Source organism: Gekko japonicus, unplaced genomic scaffold (assembly GCF_001447785.1).
Source record: "Gekko japonicus isolate JY-2015 unplaced genomic scaffold, Gekko_japonicus_V1.1 scaffold1865, whole genome shotgun sequence".
Classification (NCBI taxonomy): Eukaryota; Metazoa; Chordata; class Lepidosauria; order Squamata; family Gekkonidae; genus Gekko; species Gekko japonicus.
In genome coordinates this window covers 238,588-261,339 of record NW_015168710.1, presented here as the reverse complement: position 1 = coordinate 261,339, position 22,752 = coordinate 238,588, and the positions used below count along the sequence as shown (strand labels likewise).

The window sequence follows — 22,752 nt, the reverse complement described above, 5'->3', positions numbered from 1 at the left end:
ATTTTATGGACAGCATGTGGTACTGTGGTAGTTCTTTCCTGAGGCAAAAATTCCTCTATATAGCTGGAGATTATAAAAGGCACCTCATTTGTCATTGTAACTCTATTTTGAGAACATAACCCCTTTAATTAGTCCCCTGTATGTCTTCCCATTCCCACATAGGGCTAAGTTTATTTGATAGCACCCTGATTAAACATGATAATCTTGTCCCAAACAGCTTTTTATTTAGAAGCAAGTTATGTTATTATCTAAGTAAGTATGCTTATGATTGCAGCATAAGAAATACTAGTATTTGTAAATATGTACATAATCTTTCTTCCTTTCTTAATTTATATCCCACTTTCTCCCCTACTTTGGACCCAAAGCACCTTACATTGCTCTCCCCTCCTGTGTTACCCCTACCAGCATAGATTTAAGAAACTGAGTTGCTGCCTTCAGTTTCTAGGGGAATTTATCTAAAAGGCAGACCTCAGTGAGAGGTGGGTTATTAAGCAAGGATCTGCTACCTAAATTTACTTTAAGAGTAAACGCTAAATCTTTAAGAGAACTCTCAATAACCAGACAGTTACTTAACCAAAAGGGTTGTTTTTTATTAAGAGAAGTCCTAGGAAAATGCACACATACAGAAACACAAGTAATGGAAATACAGAGGTGAGCAGGAATAATAGGAGGTTGTTGGGGGTTATAATTACCATTCCAGATGTGCAGAAGTCCAAAGAGAGGCTGTGGAAGTAGAAAGTAGCCCAAACAAAGTTTGGGGGTGACCTGTCAGTGGGCGCCCAGACAAGACACACTGCAATGGAACAGGGGCTGCCCAGTTATAGCCAAAAATGTGTCTAGAGGGCTTGTTAATGTGTGGGTTCCTCTGAACAAAGCACTGATGAGATTAATCCCAGATAAAACAATGTAGTTTGGAAATGCTATATAGAGTTGGGTTTCAGATTGCTTCTCCAGTGGTTGAAGGACTAATGGATTGCTAATTTTAATAAAAATGGAAACTATACTACTTGATGAGCTACCTGGACTTGGGGTGTAGCAAAGAAGTAAAAGTCAGGACTTTTCATTATGAAGGAAATGCGAGGAGGAAGGCTGAAGTGAGATTGATAGGATTAATAGGATTAGGGATTGATATTGAAAGTAGTAGCTCTGGGGCAAGGTAAATCCATTGTCCAGAGTATGCAGATGTTGGCAGGGTGGAGGAGGAGTCACAGCTGTCAGAACAAGATTAAATGTACTTCCCAGGGTTCCTGCCTAGGCATGATTATGGGGCCTACCAGTCCTGGCATCCATCTTTGTGTCCATTTATGTCAAGATGCCTGGTATGTCAAGATGGACTTCTGGGTACCCCTATGGGGTCCATTGGTGGTTGAAACAACCCTTCCTGATAGACAGGGGGTTGGCATACTTACATCCAGTGTTCCCTCTAAACTGAGTTAGTATGAGCAAGCTCACAGTTTTTTAGCCTCTGGCTCACACATTTTTGTCTTAGCTCACAAAAGATGGCTCCAGGGCAACTAATTTATGAAGTAGCCAAATTGCTCGCTCACAGGAATCCACAGCTTAGAGGGAGCATTGCTTCCCCCTCCATTTTATCCTCACAACAAACCTGCAAGGCAGGTTAAGATGAGAGAGAATGACTGGCCCAAAATTCCATGGCAGAGTAGAGATTTGAACCCAGATGTCCCAGATCCTAGACTTCAACCACTGCACCATTATGGCTCCCCATTACTTTCTCATTCTCACAAACTGACACACAATCATTTGCCATTTCAACAAAAAATGTGTTTTGGATGTACTTTGTTAACATCCCCTTTCCTGGTTGCATGCAGAGAACAGTGGAGATTAGCTCTGGTACTCACAATATTACTGCATAATCCTACCCTTCCCCATTATCCCTTCCCCTCCGATGCATTGTGCCTGGACACTTATACCAAGCTGGGAGTGAATTATGCTATAGGCCTATAAGAAGTCTCTCAACACCTTGTTCTCTACATGTGAATGGAACACAGAGCCACTATAAAGGATTTGTCAAATTAGTAATCCTTAATCCCAGTAAATGCTTTGGGGAATATACACCACCTTCGGGAAGATCTTATTTTGCAGAAATTGTGTCATGGGCACTAAAATGTGCCACTACTGTTTTGTGGATCTGTCTTGTTTATGCTTAATAAAATACTTTCTGCCCTTTTCCATCTGCAATGAACCCTCAAAACAGCTAACACTCACTATACCAGTGCTAAAAATAGACAAAACATTGAGTATAGAAACTATATGACCATACAATAAAGAATGAGAAAATAATTCTTTTTTTTTTAAGCCAAGTCAGCAAAAATGATCAAAACTTCTTGTGGTACTACCACCAAAAGGACCAGTCTGATGTGCATCTGCTATACTTTAGGTGATGATGGACCTCTCCTAAGAATCTCAGTGTTCCTAGGGAACAAAGTGAACTGAAAAACTGACTCCTAGGAGAAATGGAGGCAAACTGTCATGCATAGTAGTGTTTGCTTGAGTTACCCAACATGAAGAATTGTGTTGGAGGCAAACTGTCATGCATAGTAGTGTTGAGTTACCCAACATGAAGAATTGTGCTTGTTTTTGTTCTTTGGTCCTGGCATTAATTGGGCAACTTTTCACTTTATTCTGGTAAGAATGTGCTAATACACGAGCCTGAAGTCAGCTGAGAATTGTCTATGTGCATTTAAGTCACCACAAGTTGTGGCAAAATATATAGAAGCAGGAACCAGGAAAAGAACAGGCCATGTTTCAGTTTTTTTGGGGGTGGAATAGCTACTTTGATTGAAATACACCACTCTCCATTGCCATGAACTTTTATCATTCTTAATTTGTGCGGTTTCTGCATTCAGTAATTGATTCCCAAGTACAAGTGAAAAGCAACTCTCTGACAGCATCTCTGTTTTTGGGTGTCTTACAGTACAAAAATAAATTTTTTGGAAATTCAAAATATTTGTTCTGGATGCATTTCCCCCAGTTAGTGTACGGAGTATCAAGATTACATTCTATCAGTGTATAACTGAGTTCTTTTCCCTGTTGAACTCAGTAGGTTTCTTGCTGTTGGCAAAACACAAGACTTTCACTGATGCTAGCGTGTCCACCACACAGGAGTGAGGGTTCCCAAGGGAGAGCTTCTGAATGAACTTTTTGTGCCACTGTTTTGATGTGGCCAGTAGGGGTATGTGTGTGGGGGAGAACAGTAGTTCATGTCTCATTTGTCCATTGACAAATGGAAGGGAGCATATCCTGGCTTTGCCAGATTGCAGTTAAATTATCTTCATTGGCATAATGTGGGATGCAAGGCAGTTTAAAAAGAAGCAAGATCTGGGCTAACCAATCTGGGGTCCAGCCCTTGGGCTCCAACTCAGTTTGCACTTTTTATAAAACTTTGTAGGTCTCATGGTAGTTATGGTACTTATGAAGAGTCAGAAAGGCACTCAGAATGCAGTTTGGCACATTACTACCCTCCTTTCTTGCCTTCACCCACTCCTTTTTTGCCAACATGTTTAATATCCTGCCAAAGAAAGTACAGCAGTTACTGCAGTTAAAATAGATTTTGGAAATTCACTGAGCATATTAATGTCTATTCATTACTTACTATATTTCAGAGTGCAGTACACTACAACATGATTATAAAGGAGATATTTGGCTTAGTCTTCTTATCCAAGAAACTCCAACTGGGCATGAAATTTAGAGCTAAGATCTTGCTGCACAAGCCCAGAAGTCCAGTATTCTGTGAACTATTAATGTCTCTTCCACAGAATGTGTTGTCTGAATGAAGTCATCCGCATGCTAGTACATTGCCACGTTTCCTTATCAAAGGGTAGCAGCCAAATCCTATGACTATTTTTTATCGCTCTAGTGTTACAAGTATAAAAACATTATAGTAACATTACCAGGGTTTTAAATGCCATCTGGAAGGATGTAATGTATTTCCTATCAAGTCTACTCCATAGCTATTGAGCAAATAAAATGTACCTGCATACATGAAGCAAAGGGTGATTTTTTTTAAAGCTATTTTTTAGAACTGAATAGTGTAATTGTTCATGAAAAGTGCTTAGATACTGGAATAGGAATTTGCAGGATCAAAGTAGCAGTTAAGATGCCCGGGAACTCATTCAAAAGACTGCATAGCTGATATTCTCTAGGGAATACTGGGCTGCTTTGTACATGGGAACTTTTGGTTCCAAACAACTTGAAACTTTAAACTGTCACAGATTCAGGACCAAATTCTTCAAGGTCCTGAGGGGGTGCTACTTACACTGAGCCAGATACTCAGATGCTGTCAGGATACAAGTGTCTTAAAGAGAGAGTACTTTAGGCTGCAAATCTGTACATGCTACTCAGTGAGAACTACTTCCAACAGACACAGACTCCACATGGAACTATGCATAAATGAATATTTTGGCAACTAGTTTCTAGGTACCACTATGTGTACAGAATGCATGTCAGATATAGTATAAAAATTTCTTCAAATACGTTAGAAGCAGAAAACCAGCCAGGGAGGCAGTGGGGCCATTGGATGACCATGGGGTAAAAGGATTACTGAAGGATGATAGGGAAATGGCAGAGAAGCTAAATGCATTTTTGCCTCTGTCTTCACTGTGGAAGATGGGAGGTGCTTGCCCATGCCAGAACCGCTGATTTCAGGAGGGGTGCTGAAAGACCTGAGTCAGATTGAGGTGATGAGAGAGGAAGTCCTATGCCTGATGGACAAATTAAAAACTGACAGATCACCAGACCCAGATGGTATACATCCGAGAGTTCTGAAAGCACTCGAATGTGAACTTGTAGATCTCCGGACAAAAATCTGCCTCTATTCCCGAGGACTGGAAGGTATTAACCATACAAAGATTAAAACATACCAAAATGTTTAAACCAATCCAATAAACAAGTGATAGTGCTGATGATCATCATCAATAGTTCAAATGGCACATTGTATAACATACAACCAATGTTTTATTTATTTATTTATTTATTTATTTAGGGATTTATATCCCGCCCTACCCAGTGGCTCAGGGTGGCTAACAAGCGGCAATGCCGAATTTAAAATTTAAAACAGTAAAACAAACATGTTTCTAATTCCATGGTCTTTGGAATTGCGTGGTAGTGCGGTGCATTCTCCAGGCCCAGGCCAATCCATAGCCACTGATGTTGGTGGTAGTGGGGTGGTGGCTCCTAATTGAATGCCTGGTGGAAGAGTTCCGTCTTGCAGGCCCTGCGGAACTATAAAAGATGCCACAGGGCCCTGATCTCCTCCGGGAGCTCATTCCACCAGTATGGAGCCACCACTGAAAAGGCCCTGGCTCTAGTAGCAGCCAACTTGACGTCTCTGTATTCCTGACCTCAGTGCTCTTTGGGGTACATATGGGGAAAGGCAGTCCCTCAGGTAGGCAGATCCCTGACCATATAGGGCTTTAAAGGTCAAAACCAGCACCTTGAAATGGATCCAGTAAGCTATCTGCAGCCAGTGCAATGCCTTCAGCACAGGCTGGATGTGGTCTTGTATGGAGTTGGCCCATCAACAGCCTAGCCGCCACATTTTGCACCAGCTGCAGCTTCTGGAGCTGTGCCAAGGGCAGCCCCATGCTCCCAAACTCCTAACCTCTGGCGCTGGCACCAATGGCGCCCCGTCGAAGGTCAGGAGTGGGATCCCTACCCCCGGTTCACTCCAACTCAGGCACAGGATCTCCGTCTTCGTTGGATTCAATTTCAATCGACTCAGTCTAAGCCAGCCCACCACCTCACAAAGTGCCCACTCCAGGTCATCTGGGTTAGAGTCGAACTGGCCACCCAACAACAGATATAGCTGGGTGTCATCTGCATATTGATGACACCTCAGCCTGTGCCTCTGGGCAATCTGGGCGAGGGGGCCCATGTAGATGTTAAATATCATCGGGGACAGTACCGCCCCTTGGGGAACCCCGCAGACCAGCGGGTTGCTTTGGGACACCTGTTCCCTTAGCACTACCCTATGTCCCCGACCTTGGAGAAAGGAGACAAGCCACTGCAAGGCAAGCCCCTGAATCCCAGTGTCGGTGAGGCGGTGGATCAGTAGCTGATGTTCGACGGTGTCAAATGCCGCTGACAGATCTAATAGCAACAGCACTGCCATACTGCCTCAATCCAGATGCCTCTGGAGGTCATCCGTGAGTGCGACCAGTGCTGTCTCCGTCCCATAACCCAGCTGGAAGCCGGACTGAAACAGGTCTAGCATGGAAGTGTCATCCATAAAGCTCTGCAACTGAATCGCCACCGCTCTCTCAAGTAATTTGCCCAAATAGGGCAAATTGGAAACTGGCCGACAGTTGGCCAATACAGCCGGATCCAAAGATGGTTTTTTCAAGAGAGGGTGGACCATCGCTTCCTTGAGTGCCCTGGGGAACAGTCCCTCAGCAAAGGACGTTGATAATATCCCTAAGGGCACCTCATAACCCCTCGCGGCCAGCTTTTATAAGCCATGAAGGGCACGGGTCAAGGCTGCACGTAGTTGGGTGTACCGTTGAGAGCAATCTGTCAACTTCCTCAAGACTGAGTGGAGTGAAATAATCCAGAATAGAACCAGAAGATGTGCATGGAGCCTCGAGTTCGCTCACTGTCTCAACTATGGCAGGGAGATCGCGGCGGAGCAGCAGGACTTTATCTGCAAAATAGCTCGCAAAAGCCTCACAGCCAATATCCAATTCCCTAGCATTTGGTCTGCCCTGAGGCAGCTCTGTTAACGACCGAATGGTTCTAAATCTAGAGGAGAACTGGGAAATTATAGGCCAGTCAGCCTAATGTTGATACCAGGTAAGTTGCTGGAATCCATAAGATAGAATTAGTAGGCACATTGATGAACAAAAGCTATTGAGGAAGAATCAGCATGGATTTTGTAAGGGAAGATCTTGTCTTACTAACCTTTTAGAGTTCTTTGAGGGAATGAACAAGCATGTGGACAAGGGTGACTCAGTAGATGTTTACCTAAAATCCCAGAAAGTTTTTGATAAAGTTCCTCATCAAATGCTCCTAAGTAAACTTAGCAGTCATGGGATAAGTTCTCTTGTGGATTAAAAACTGGTTACTTAATAGGAAAGAGAGTGGGTATAAATGGCCAGTGTTCACAGTGGAAGGTGGTAAGCAGTGGGGCACCACAGGGCTTGGTTCTAGCTCTGGTGCTTTTTAACTTTTTCATTAATGATTTGGAGTTGGGAGTAAGCAGTTTACGGATGACACTAAGTTGTTCAGGGTGGTGAGAACCAGGGAGGACTGTGAGGCACTCCAGAGGGATCTGTCAAGGCTGGGTGAGTGGGTGTCAGTGTGGCAAATGAGGTTCAGCATGGGCAAGGGCAAAGTAATGCACATTGGAGCTAAAAATCTTTATTATAAATATATGTTGATGGGGTCTGAACTGATGGTAACTGACCAGGACAGAGATCTTGGAGTTGTGGTAAATAACTCCCTGAAAATGTCAACTCAGTGTGCAAGTGCAATAAAAAAGGCAAATGGTATGCTGTGATTATTAGGAAGGGGATTGAAAACAAATCATCCAGTAACATAATCCCGCTGTATAAATCTATGGTGCAGCCTCATTTGGAATATTGTGTATAGTTCTGGTCACCACACCTCTTAAAAGATATAGCATTAGAAAAAGTGCAGAAAAGGGGAACTAAAATGATTAAGGGGATGGAACACTTTCCCTATGAAGAAAGGCTGGAGAAATAACGACTGAGGGGTAACTTGATAGAGGTTTACAAAATTATGCATGGGATAGAGCAGGTTGAGAAAAAAGTACTTTTCTCCCTTTCTCACAATACAAGACTTTGTGGACACTCAATGAAATTAATGACCAGTAGGTTTAGAACAGAAAAAAGGAAGAACTTCACCTGAAGAATAATTAACATGTGGAAGTCACTGTTGCAGGAAGTGGTGGCAGCTACAAGCATAGACCGCTTCAAGAGGGGTTTGGATAAACCTATGGCGCAGAGGTCCATCAGTGGCTGTTAGCCACAAGGTATAGATGGAATGCTATGTCTGGAGCACTGATGCTCTGTATTCTTGGTGCTTGGAGAGCAACAGCAGGAGGGCTTCTGGAGTTCTGGGCCCTCTGGTGGACTCCTGATGGCACCTGTATTTTGGACACTGTGTGACACAGAGTGTTGGACTGGATGGGCCATTGGCCTGATCCAACATGCCTTCTCTCATGTTCTTATGTTCTTATTTGATAAAGGTGCTTCTGCTCTTGATCATCATAAACACTGTGCTTACCCTTCAGATAGGAGTTGATAACACTACTACAAACTGTATTGGCAAAAGGAAAATGCCCATTCATACAACCAGGTTATCTCTTGCAGCCCATGGTAGCTTGGTGGTCTGGATCTTCTTGGCAGGTGGAAGGTACAGATGTGTAGTAAGGTAATAATCTTAACTACCTTTGAATGCATTTTTATTTCCTATGAAAAATATTTATTTGGGAGGATCTGGAGATAATATATGATTATGATCCTGGTTCTTCCTCTTCGGTGTTCTTTCTCGCTCCAGCAAAAATTTGGAATTCTAGATTGGAATGTACAGCTTTTTTTCTTCCTACTAATGGAAAGGGCATAAAGAAAAGGATGGATCTGTTGAATGAGTTTCAGGAGCAGCAAACAGCAAAAATAAAGCCATGACGCATCTTAAAGTTACAGTCTTCATTGTATGTAGTATTAATAAGTAAATGTGTGATCATACATGCCTGAAAGTTATAGCCTACATTGTATACAGTAGGTAGACTCTCTGGTATTTGACCAAACTATTGTGACCGGAATTAAGTGCAACCACCACACCCCTCCATCTAAGTCTTATTCTGTGACTCCATGGGATTTCTCCACAACCAGACAAAAATTGCAGCCCTGGACTTACCTGGGGCTGTTTTGTGGCCACAGAGTTTGGAGGCTGGGCAAGGAAAAGATGGCTTTCAACCTCAGGCTACAGCCACAGCTATGGCTTCACTTCTGGGGGGGGGCAGCAATCCCAGCAACCTGCCAGTCACTGACATCTGGGTAGGCTGGGGGGATGGAGTCAGGAGCAGACCTAGGCTTGCCAAGTCCCCCCGGGGGGCGGGGAAACCCCCGCCCCAGAGGCCCGTTCCCCGCCGCCGCCGGATCGAGCCCCGGAGGGAACCCCACCCCGACGTGCGCGTCACCCGGACGTGACGTGACGACGCCCGGGGTGGGGCCACAGTCATCCAAGGGAAAACTCTATGGTTACCTCTGCTCCATATGTTTATATAATTCCCTCTTGAAGCTGTCTGTGCTTGTAGTCGCCACCACCTCCTGTGGCAGTGTACCATCAGAGCCATGTTCTACCTCAATAGTTGTGTTGCGTGCAGCCAGTCTGGGACTTTGCCTCCTCTGTGCCACCTTGGCCTGGGCCTTCTGCTGCTGCTGTCCCAGCCAAGTGAGAGAGTATCCTGCGGGGCTACAGGCCCAGGTTTGAGTCCTTCGTGGAGGAGACTTGGTGACTGTCTCAGAAGGTTTTGATGAGGTTTCTCTTGCAGGCTTTGGCAGGGTGGCCTCTGGTGCTCGTGGTACATTGTCAGTGAGAGGCCTCTGCAGTGCTGGTCCCTCCCTAGCCCCTCTGGCCCTCCTCAGCCACTGACCTTGGCTTATCAGGCTCCTCCCATGAACACTCTGAGTCACAGTCACTGAGCTGATGGGAGGGGGTCGTGACAGGGTTTCAGAAGATGATAAGATCTCTGCCACGTGATGCAGAAAAACCCAAACAAAACCACACAAAACACCCCTCTACCCCCAGAAAAAAAAACCCTGGACGTCAAACTTTAGCAAGTGCAACTATTTTCAGAAAACCATCTTTCTCAAAGTACTAGAGCTCCAGCACTAAATTATTAATCTCATTAACTGTAAAATGAGGTAACTTGCAAAGACAGAGTCTTAGGTTACGAGTAAAGTCATTTACAATAAAGACAAAAGATTATTACAGTTTTAATTTATCCTCAGGCAGGGAAAAGTTATGTCCTCATTCAATGTAACACAGCTAAATATTTTCCAGGTTACTTAACCAAACTTCTGCAAAATCACACTGTGTATGCCTGCGATGGTGATCATTTGAGCCTGCAGTGTCCTCGACATTCAACGATAAGTATCCAATCAGCATATTATGGGCAAGCTTACCAAATGTGTAATACACAGCAGCCTGAAGCCATGATGAAAGCATCCTTAAACTGTGTTGCATCTACTGCCTTGCAGGTATTACATATTGCCATATTTTTTTGAAATTTCAGACTAGTTCAATAGCTCACATTTATTAAACTCCAACGTGAAGGCAAGATTGACTCATGTTCACAGTTGTATTCAATTGTGCCCATTAATAGAGGCAGGATTGTTTGGGTTTGCATCTGAATGGGTTTGACTTTTCAGGACCCTGTAATTTTATATACTGTTATCAACATTCCTGAAATGAGGAATCCTATAACCCTGCAAAATATACTGTGCTAATTCATACTATTATGCTGAATAACAGTATGCAAATATACAGTGCTAATTCATAATATTATGCTAACTAACAGTATGAATTAGCACTGTTGCAGGGATATAGGATTTCTCATTTCAGGAATCTAAATAAGTCTTTCTACTTTCAAAAAATTTATATTTTATTGTGGTGTATAATATTTTGAACAATACACATTTAAAGTATATACTTTTAAATTCCTGTTTTGCTAATTAAACTTTTGAGCAAGGGCACAATCTCCAGATGGATTGAGTGGTGGTGTGCCTCTGATTTGGATCAGTGCTACAAGTCCCACCAGAAGCAAGATATAATCCAGATTCAAAGCCTGGCCATGTACTCAGTTATTTATGAAGCATTCAGTTCCTGCTCTTTCCAAGCAGAATGGAAGAGCCTTAAACAATGAGTGCCCGTTAAGATTCACACCCACCGGCTCAACATTGATTTGTCTGTGCCAGTCTGCTACTTTTGCTGGAGTTTCATGTAATGGCCTTTTCAGCAGTGTTCCTGAAGGGTGTAGCCCAAATTGTTAACACAGGAGCTCTAGTTCAGACTTCCAGACAGCCACACTGTTCACCTACGGAATAATTTTGATTATCATAGAATCATAGAGTTGGAAGGGGCCATACAGACCATAGTCCAGCCCCCTGCCCAATGCAGGACCAGCCTAAAGCATCTCTGACAAATATTCGTTTGGCCTCTTCTTGAAAGCTGTCAGTGAAGGGGAGCTAACCACCTCTCTAGGCTGCTGATTCCACCTTTGAACCCCCCGACCGTGAAAATGTTTTTCCTAATATCCAGCCGATACCTTTCTGCATGTAATTTAAACCCATTGCTTCGGGTCCTATCCTCTGCTGCCAACAGTAACAGCTCTTTGCCCGCCTTCAAATGACAGCCTTTCAAATATTTAAAGAGAGCAATCATGTCCTCCCCTCAATCTCCTCCAAACTAAACATTCCCAAGGCCCTTCGCCTTTCCTTGTAGGGCTCAATCTCCAGACCCCTGATCATCCTTGTTGCTCTCTTCTGCTCCCTCTCGATTTTGCCCACATTCTTTTTGAAGTGAGGTCTCCAGAACTGCACACAGTACTCAAGGTGCGGCCTGACCAAGGCAGTATACAGAGGGGCTATGACCTCCTGTGATTTCGATGCTATGGCCCTTTTAATACAACCCAAGACTGAATTTGCCTTTTTTGCCACCACGCGCGCCACACGCACGTCACCCAGAAGTGACAGGAGGACGCCAGGCACTCTGGGGCGTGCCCGGCATGCCCGCGTCACTTCCGGGTGACGAGCACATCGGGGTGGAGTTCCCCCCGGGGCCCGATCTGGCAGCAGCGGGGAACGGCCTCTGCCCGGGGGGACTTGGGATCCCTATATGTGCTTTTGTGAGCAAAGCACACCATTCCACTGTATTTGAAAAAGTGTGTGTTCACATAAAAGTTTATACCTTGAATAAACCACTGTTGGTCTTAAAGGTGCCATAGGACTCTAAATTTGTTCTAATGTAAATTCTGTGTTTAAGTGCTGTACTGATTTAAGTTATATTATTAGGGTGTTCAGGCTGCCCAGTTTGTGGCACAGATTTATGGAAGGACACACCATCAGTTTTCAGACAGTACAGATAGGTTGCAGTCACATGCGAGAGATAAAGTTGGGGGGGGGGAGAGAGAGGCTTCCTCCAGAGGAATTCGACTTGCAGTTGCGCGATCACACTGTCCTTGGAAGCTGTGGGCACAGCCTGCCACTGCGTGATCAGATGCAACTGTGGGTGAGTCAGGGTTTTTTTTTGCTGTTTGTTTCCAATGCCCTTAAACCGGGAATTGATTAATCGCACCGCCACACTGAGGGCTCCCTATGGAGTTTGCGATGATGCGCATACTGAGAAGGTGGGGGGGGACAATGGCATGGAGTCGGGATGGCCTAATTAGACCTTCCTGACACCATGAGAACACGCTGGAGCGATCGGACAGGGGAAAGTCTGTCCGTGGTCCATCGCAACTTGTTTACTACCGGATTTCCCCCAGTGTCTTTTAACTCCAGTTCTATGGCAGAGCGGAACGGGTTGCCAATGGCTGCGGGGCATTTCCCAGATGTTGTTGTCTGATCGCGCCCTTTAAATCCACCCAGCATTCGCGCCTATGACGGGTCTAATTGTGCGTATGATCGCAGCCCTAATTTGCTTAGTGTATTTGAAGACTCCATTGTACTATATAAAGATGTAGCAAAGGCCATATCTCTCCAACTGATATAATCCCATAATATCATGAAATCACACATCAGCTTTGGGAGTTACACTACCAACAGTGTATTGGGAGTTACACTACCAACCAATGTATTGGGACTGAACCATTCCAGGTATGTCACACCAGAGACTGGCTGAGCTTGGAGCACAAGAACAATAGTCTACCAGGATCCTGGAAGTAACCAATCTGGTAGTAATGTTATGTAAATAGCGTATCACTGGGAGTGGGGTGTGTTTGGGTGCATGCTATTTAACAGAGCTGCGGCTCTGGGGTCTTGTCTTGCTCTTGCTGAAATTACAAAGTTGAGCTGATCACTGGACTCAAGCCTGCTCATCCATGGAACCCACTATTTAACACTACCTTTGGTCCAAAAATAATAAAAAATGTGACTTTCCCCCCATAGGTAATAAAATGTGTAACACCAGCTGCTCATTTGAGGCAACCTTTCAACAATTCTAGATCCAATGATTCCAAACAAATTCCTGCATGCCTGTGAAGCATCTGGTTTTCCATGACCTGAAATCAATTGCAGATGTTATGTTAGTCTAAGGCCATGTCAACAACAGGTCGGTTTTCTATTGGAGATGGACAGTAAATACAAACCATATATACAATATATACCATTTTTTTTGTTGCTCACTCAATAAATGTTCCAAATTTTATGACAAATTCTAATAAAAGGAGCATTCGGATGGAGCTGAACAAATCATGTCCACGCCTGTAACATTTTATTTGGAGAATACCACATCACGTCATCTCCTTTGTCAGTCTGTAAGTGGACTAAAAGAGGAGTTGAGCAAGTTGGTGCCACCACAATCTGCCCCTTCATTTGTATCCAGGCTGTTACGTATACTGATTTTACTCAAAAGGAAGGTGACCTAAAGGTTATGCACCAAGAAAAAATCTTTATCTGTACATGACTGTAACACGTATATACATGTTTTTCTCTCTCTTTGGTGGTATACCGGGAACAACACTAGTCTTGCACTAGAGTGAATACTGTACATCCTTCTGTAGTAATGATGCCTATGGCTCTGACTGTTACATTTCACATCAAAACATTCTAGATACGTTTTCCTATTTCTGTGGTACCTTTGCAATATGTAATTATAAAGTACAACACTGTGGTTTGGAATCATTGCTTTTGCAAATGCAGAGAGTTCATAGAAAAGATCATTATTGCCTTCCATTTACCCTTCTCCCCACCCCCCTCAAACCCACCAAAAGGTGGTTGCTGAGGATTGGGGTAATTATAAAGTACAACACTGTGGTTTGGAACCATTGCTTCTGCAAATGCAGAGAGTTCATAGAAACTATTATTATTGCTTTCCATTTACCCTCTCCCCCCCTTGAACCCACCAAAAGGTGGTTGCTGGGGATTGGGGGCACTTCTGATTGCCATGTGATACATAGGAGAAATCTTCAGCAAGTCTGGGAAGTCAGCCCAGACTATCTCCTCACTTTTGCGCTGCTCTGCCAGCTAAAGCTCCATTTACGCAAGAATGAGGGAGCCCCTTCTCTTTCTTTTGTGCAGTCCCCTGTGGTGCATGGCATGATGAGCGGCCCGCTGTCCTCAGCATCCACTTTTCAGAGAGTGCAGAGGACCCTGCAGCAAGCTGTAGGAGGTAAAAATCTTTACTGTGAGCTCACTTTGTTTAAGGAAGCTTGGATCCTACACATTAAATCAAATAATATGCAGTGTTTATGTTCGCCATTGCAGTTGTAATATAAAATGAAGATTAAAATGATCAAATATGGAAAATATAAACACGTTTACTGTAAAAATAATAAAGACAATTTAAGATCAGAGATTAATTTAGGATGTTTTTATGAATTCTCATTCTTCATACCTAATGTCGGGGAATCCCCACAGTAATGCAATGATGATAATTTCCAGGTATTCATGCACACACACACAAAGATTTTCCATGCAGTTTGCATCTTCTCATCCAAGATGACACTGCTTCTTTTTTTAAACAAATAACTGGTGACCACCATTTTATAGACAGAGAGTCTAGGCCTTTAAGAGGCATAAGGTTCTATTGTTTGTAGCATCATTAAAACTCCTCATTGTCTCTGGTAATGCTTTCTAAAGTAGTTTAGTATAATGTCATAATGTTTATATATTATCAGGGGTTGGAACTGGGTTTTGTAAGCATGACTTGTATGAGCTGCATTGTAGCCAACTGCTGAAATGTGACTTTTAGGCCATGTGAAAGTCCAGCTGTTCTCTTAAAAATGCATGGAGCCAACCTGTTCCTTGTGGTCTTACTGATTTGGCATCAGGACTGAATTTTGCCTGATGAATCTGTGGTGTTCAGGTAGCCTTGCACATAAAATTCTTTGAAGCAATCCTGTATCTCCCCATTTAAAAATACTGCAGGCTACAAACTTAAGCACACTATCTTGAGAAGAAATATCCTGAGAGTAAACCACTGAATGAAATGAGACTTACTTATGAGTAGACCTGCTTAGAATTGCTCCCATAATCTTTTACAAATATGTTAACATTGCACTAAAATGAAAGATATATATCTGTCTTTGTCTCTGAAGAAAACAACCCCCTCCAATCAACTGATTCAGATCTTACAGACACAGTAAAATGAACTGTTGGAAACAATTTCTGGTTATTTCATTCGACCCACTCTCACTGGAACAGAAATTGAGGTCTGCATAACCCAAGCAAAGTACTATTTTAAAGAAAGAACAAAAAAGCTTAAATGTGAGCCTTCCAGTGAAGGAGCAAAAGAAAAATTAAATCACTCTAATCTCTCCTTATATATAATGCTGTTTTGGAGTGAATGTTCCACACGCGGAGGAGGAGCGGGAAGGAGCTGACGCCTAAAGTGCCGCAGGAGCTGCATGCAGCGCTGCGGGCAGAGCACGAACTACAGGCAAGAGGCACAGGAAGCCCCGGCAGGAGCTGCCAAGAAGGAGGAGGAGGCTGGAGGAGCTCCCCCTCTCAGTTCCAGGGCTGCCTGACAGTCAGTGGCCACCTCCATTCATTGAGAAAGAGCGGGCCAGGCACAAAGGCTTCTCCCCACACCTGCTCCTCCCCCCCATCACTTCTCCCAGAGACGCTGCTGAGCATGCACTCTCTCCTCCTCTGGCTAGGGCTCCGCGGAGAGGGCCGCCACTCTTGAGGGAGGGAGGCGGGCGGGTAAAAGACACTGAGTGCCCCCTTCACGTCGAGGCGGTAACTTTGCTGCCCTTTCAGTGGTGATGCACCGAGTCCAGGCACAACGAAACCCAGAGGCAAAGCTTGCAGCGCTACTAAAACACTCGCCAAGGAGGAGGGCCAGACCAACATCTTGCTAGTGCTCATTGTATTCCTTTTACAACAGGATTTGCTACTAGTTGGTGAATATTCTCTTTGTTCTCAATTATTAGTATATTAGTATATTAGTGGCTCTAGATATTTTAATTTAATACTAAAAGATATCTCTCTTTTAAAACATAATGTAAAATAAGACCACATTTTCACAGCCAACAATTCTGCCTTGGATGATAAGAAGCCAAACTATCTGAGCATAATAGGAATTCACTATCATTTTATTCAGTATGATTTTCCAGTTTTCTGCTCTTGGATTCTACATTAAAATTATGGTTGAGGGTTTTTAAAGTTCTATTGCAAATATCAAATAGAAGATTTATAGATAATAATTGTTGCCGACCTTTAGGTGGTAGCTGGAGATCTCCTGGTATTACAATTGATCTCAGGCAACAGAGATCAGTTCACCTGGAGAAAATGGCTGCTTTGGAAGGTGGAGTATATGGTGTTATACCCCTTTAAAATCCCTTCCTTCCCCAAGCCCTGCCCTTCTCAGCCTCCACCCCCAAAGTCTCCAGGTATTTGCCAACCCATACCTGGAAACCCCATAATAATAGAAGTTTTCTCAATCCATTTTCAACTATTCAAGAGCATCAGTTCTTATCTACTTTTAGTGATATGTAGACGAATTTTAATATCCTGCCAACTTTTCTAATTTCTTTTCAGAAGCAGGGTCACCTTGGGATTTAATAATTTTTTAGTGATAATAGTGGCAATTTCCAGTTTTATAAAAGCCTGAAGTTTAATCAATCCAATATTTAATTTGTCATCTGTGTAAATATAAATGATAAATACCTTTCAATGTATCAGTGATAATTATATATTTTATTCACTGGTGATTTGAGCAAGATTAAAGTTGATAATCCAGTAGGAATCACTATTGTAACATTAGGAGCCATTCTGACAAAAAAGACACCGGTTTCTCCAAGCACCACTAGCCTAGGATGCTGATCCCCCTCACCTTTGATAATGTTAGCACCCCCCTCCAGGTTTGGGGAAGGGAGGGCTGTTTATGGGGGTTTGTTCCTCTTCTCTTCTTGGTGTATTCTGGACATATGGGGTGTATCTGTAACTCCTTTCCTGTTTATGTGATGACTCTGAATCTGAGGTTCTGTCAGGCCACACTTTGGAGAAAAGGCAGAATAAAAATGTGACAGAGAGATGGATACACTCAGTAAAAATAGGCATGGATACTTCTTTAATGTGATAATATAAAATAAATATGCTTTCACAATTGTGTAGTGTTTATATTGCAAAAATTTCAATACAGGTATCTTTTTGAGATCTCCAAGATAATTTACTATTAATCAATAAGTTATAGTTAAAAGGAGAGGTCATCTTTGTATTTTCCTATTCCCTTTCCTAGTGTGGTAACTCACCAGAACCAAAATTAAATCAAAGATTGTCACCAGAACCAAAATTAAATCAAAGATTAAACCATGTACCCTTTATGTGTAGCTCCACTGATTAAAATTTGCTGGTGCAAATTTAAATTAATCCTATGATTAATCATCTACAGTTTTACTTGATTGTAGACCTCAATTTTAGCCAAATGATTCTGTGGAGGAGATTGGACTGAGAAAGTATTGTGTCAGACTCATGCCTAGGCCCCTTCACACAGGTACAGTTCTATTGCGTACATTTAAAGGGATGGATTCCAACTAAATTTTTGACTAACAGAAGGCACTTACTTAAACAGAATGGAACTTCCCTGCCTCCCTTTTCTCTACAACTCACTGGTTTCCCCAATTTGCTGCTCCTAAAAAACAGAGGCCAAGTTATGAGTCTGCAGTGTGTGTGTATGGGAATTTATGACAATCACCCCACCCTTCCATTAAGAGGGAGCATTTGGGATCCAATTCAAAACATTTAACATATACATATCAAATTTACTGTGCATAGAAAAGGAAGTTAAAATTTATTTATCACATATTTCAAATATCTACCTAATATATACAACATCAACATCAACATCATAGGAATTATCTTGCACCCACAATAATTAACCATTTGAAGTAGCTTGCTCAACTGAGGGGTCCTTATGAACTTAGTGTAATTTATATAGTTATTTAGCACTAATTTAGTAATATAATGATATTGATCTTTCTAATGTATGTTGCAGTTAATGAATTTTAAAATGTTGGATAGTTTCATAACATGTTTTTCAAGTCTGGTTTTTGTTTTGTTTTTTGCTCATTATTTTAGAAAGTGCTGGATGAATGCCAGGACCTGAGAGCATGCCATCTTCTTGTGAATAGTTGGGTTTTTGGACCAGAACTATGTCCAGGAGTCACTAAATACCTCCTAGTCTCCTTTAAATGCAAACCTAGTAAGTAAGTTGTAGAACAAGCACATGCCGTTTGTGTTTGTATTTCACTGTTTGTTGTAGTGCCAGCACAAAAATATTTGCACAACTCTATATGATGCTCTGGTGTAGATTCAGGCATTCACTGCATCAAAGTTTGTGAGTTTTTTTCTAGGCATGATTTGTTCTCCTACAAAACACGTTCAAACATGGTCATTTCTGGCTACATGCTTAGAAACTCCATGCTGCCAAAAAGAGCCTTATAGGTGCTTTTAAGATTGCACAATATCTGTGTTCTCAGAAATCATTAAAAATAATTCCCTCTTGCATGCAGTTTTTCACAGCAGGTCCAAGGCAAGAGTAAAAAGATCAATGAAGATGGAAGATAAAAAGAATTGTAGAGCAGCCCCATAGCTAGACTATTTTCAGTGGGGGGGCACTGGGGGGGCATGACATCACTTCTGACATCACAAAAATAATAAAAATAAATAAAAATAGAAGAACCCCTCCATCGCCCTTCTAGCTACAGACCGGGTCATCATCCTTGAGCCTAACAGAATAGGACACTTTGGCAGGCACAGGGAGCAGAGTCTCTTCGTTCTTCTCCCTCTGTCCCTCTGCAACGAGTGCCCTGGGGCTGGCAGGAGCAGCTTGGACTCTGACATTGCCCGAGGCAGAGTGAGCAGTAGTGTCAACAGTGTGGTCGAGTAAGAGGGCAAGGGGGATGCGGCGCCGGCTGAGAGCAGGAGAGCCAGCTCCCCCCCTTCCTTCCTTCCTCTCCATCTCCATCTTAGCCTTCACCCTCCCCCTGGGAAGGCAGAGCAGAGCACCCACCATGGCTTCTGTGTGCTGACCTCAGAGTCCCAGCAGGAAGCGCAGCAGCAGTGGTGGCAGCCCAGGCAGCTGCCCATCAAGCTTAGCTTCATTCCCCTGGATGAGAGGCTTCTCCTTCAGCAGTCTCCCCAGCTGCCTCCTTGGCACTGACATGGTCTGTGCAGCCAGGGGAAGAGGCTGGACTATGCGAGACTGGGCTAAAGCACTGCTGCCATGCCTGCCTGTCCCCTCTCGCATCCCTCTGGGCTCTACCAGTGAAGTGCTGCTCTTGCCTCTGCTCAGTCAAGCAGCAGGCAAGCGGCTCTTGAGCAGGTGGCAGCTGGGGATGGTGGGGGCCATGGGGGTGGTAGCAGGTAGCAGGGGAGCCAGAACCAGCCCCAGGGCTCCTCCCACCTCCTGGGAAGGGGGGATTGGGAGAGTTGGGGGAGGGCAAATTCTGGAGGGGGCATTGCCCCGTGTGCCCCACGCTGGCTATGGCCCTGTGTTAGAGTCCATCTAATAGCAAGAAATGTCCTTCAGGGTTATACTAATGTGAATTCTTGGTCACTGAGTATTGCTGTATTTACAGTTTTCATTACATTATTCTTTGATTTTCTATTAGAGGGAAAGCAAGTGTATGTCTATCATTACTCTTCCTTCCTTCATGTACATACTAAGGGCACCATACATAGTTCAGAAATCTATCTCATATGTTTGCATTCTTACTCTTAGAAAGACCATGCTCAAAATCAGGTAGCATAAACTCTCCAAATTACCACCACTATAGTAGTAATGGTCAAGGGAAAGAAAAAATTGACATTGAAATAGCTCCTTCTGTGATATTATTAGCTGGGTGTGTCCTCAAGGCTAGAATCTTGTTTTGTTGACAGAGAACTTTAAAAAAAAAAGATTCCAGCATTGCTATTTTCATGTTAGATCCCATGATCTGCAAGATCAAAAATTGGGGATCTTTTTGGCACTTGTCTCCCCAGCATTCATCCATCAACCACAGGAAAGATTACAGAAAGCAGGAATAGTGATTTTGCTTCCTTTCCTCCCTCCATTTGTGCCCCCAGTTCCACTTGACCTGTTAGTCCATGTAGGTCAAGCCCGTGGCCAGAAAATTTTTATTTGGGGTGGAGATAAGTACAGTGGTGGTGAGCAATGTTCCCTCTAAGCTGTGGAGTCCTGTGAGCAGAAATTCTACTTTGTGAGCTCCTGGCATTAAAGCTGTGAGTGAGTGATTTGGCTATTGCATAAATCAGTTTGCTCTGGAGCCATCCTTCCTGAGCCGAGACAAAAAGCTGTGAGCCGGAGGCTAAAATACTGTGAGCTAGCTAACACTAACTCAGCTTAGGGAGAACACTGGTGGTGAGCACATCATTATTTATTTACTTTTGATTTGATTGAATAGATTTTCTTACTGATTTTCTTTAAGTCCTTTTATTGTTTTAATACTATAGATTATATTTAGATAACAGGCTTCTGGGACCCCAAACCAGCAAAAATTAGTTGTGTTTTACCAAACCACTCTCAAATCTATATTCCCGAGCTGACTCCTGAAGAATTTAAAGAAAGAGTATCAGTGAGTAATCAGTAGGGACAATCTAATGCAGTGGTTTTAAACATTTATTTATTTATTTGATTTATATCCCGCCCTCCACACCGAAGCAGGCTCAGGGCAGTTTACATAATATTATAATAAGATAAAACAGTTAAATTATTACAATTGCAATAAATAGGTCTAAAACAATACATAAAGTGCTAATGCAATATAATGATGGTGGGCATCCGACAGTCGGCTGGCAACATGGTTTGGGTTGTATTGGAAGAGCACAGGCTATTCAGTTGGTATAATATTGATGTTAATGTTGAAGCAGTATTGTTGATATTGGGGCCAGGGCCTCAGGTATAGATGGATGCGGCTCCCTGGTGGAAGAGTTCCGTTTTACAGGCCCTGCAAAACTATTTATGTGGAGTTTAATTTACACTTGTATATGAAGATATACAGCAACAGATGAGTAGCTTAATCCTATGCTTATTCATGTAGAAGTAAGTCCCATAAGTTGACTGGAACTTATTTCCAAGTAAGTGCTTGTCCGGGGGCAGTGCCTTCACTGCTGAAGTTGCCAATGGAGAGGGAAACCAGACAGCTGCTGGAGGAAGACATGGGCGGTGAAACTCCAGGGAGTGGGGGGTGATTGCCAGTGACATCGAGGCATACCTGGAAATCTTCAAACAAATGGCGGAGATGGCCCAATGGCCAATGGTCTTACATTCTGGGACCTTACTTGGCGGGAGGGGCTCAGGCTGCCCTGCGAGCTTTACCAAAGGACCAGGCAGCTGACTATGAGACACTTAAGGCCACCATCCTTGATCAGTATGAAGTCACAGAAGAAACTTTTCATTAGCAGTTCCAAGCTCATTGGTGAAAGCGAGGAGACTGGCCTCGTCTTGTCATTGTGGAACTGACAGAACTTGCTACTCTGTGTATAGGTCCAAAGACACCAGGAGAGGTCACCCTGGTGGAAAGGATGGTGGCCAAGCAGGTCCTCCAAATTGCCCCTCACTGGTTCAGGGTGTGGGTCCTGAAAAGCAAGCCAGCAACCTGCCCTCCTTCCGGGAAGTGTTACACCAAGCCACTGCAAAGCCCAAAGTCTGTCTGGGGAGTGCTGAGGCTGAAGACGACAACTCCACCCCGGTCCATTCTTGGAAGGACCAGCTTTCCAACAGACATGGGAAGTGGATCTAAAGTTTGTGGAGGCCCAAGAGACCAATAAGTCCTTGCAATGGTCATGAGAGGAGGTGATGGTAAGTGAAGGCTCTGTGCAAGCTGCCCAGAGGGCCTAACACCTTCCCTGAGCGGAGCAGATGCAGGTGCTTTGGACTCAGGTGACCAAGGGCCCCTGGGGCCGGGGAGGAGCTCCAACATTTGCTAGTACCCACCAGCTATCATCCAGAATTGTTGTGATTTGCCCTCGAGCACGCATGGGCAGATCATTAGGGACCTGTGAAGACCCTCGCCTGGCTCCTGTACCACTTCTTTTGGCTAGCAGTATCCCCAGACGTAAATGATTATTGCTGCTCCTGCCCCATACGCCAGAAGGTTTCAAACCAAATGTCAGAAAAGGCCCCAGTGCCTCCGGTGCCCATTGTTCATGATCCCTTTCAACATATCGGCAAGGATTTTATTGGACCTCTTCTGCAGACTCTGTAAGGGTTCCATTTTGTGTTAGTGATTGTGCATTACACCATTCGGTTCCTGGAGGCCATGCAAACTGCTGCAGTGGCCAGGGCCTTCCTTCATCTGTTTTCCATGGTTGGATTGCCAGAGGAGATCCTTACAGACCAGGGTACCTCCTTCCAAGTGGCCTTAATGAGGCAGCTGTGTGAGGTGCTGAGCATTAAGCAGATCTTTACATCACTATATCACCTCAAACATATGGGTTGGTGGAGCACTTCAACCAGACCCTGCAGAAAACTTTGCAGAAGCTGGCTTAGGACTGGCCTGGTAAGTGGGGTCTCTTCTTGGAACCCCTCCCATTCACCCTCCCCAAA

At 43.6% G+C, this 22,752-nt stretch overlaps 1 protein-coding gene across 1 annotated transcript in view; it reads left to right on the top strand.

The window, feature by feature from the left end:
• The window catches only part of EVA1C (eva-1 homolog C (C. elegans)), a 55,902-nt gene that overhangs the window by 18,013 nt on the left and 15,137 nt on the right, over nucleotides 1–22,752 (top strand). Inside the window, exons 2-3 of the mRNA XM_015415543.1 lie at nucleotides 10,045–10,241; nucleotides 18,282–18,405. Of these exons, the coding sequence (XP_015271029.1) occupies nucleotides 10,045–10,241; nucleotides 18,282–18,405 (321 nt within the window). The remainder of the gene's footprint in view (nucleotides 1–10,044; nucleotides 10,242–18,281; nucleotides 18,406–22,752) is intronic.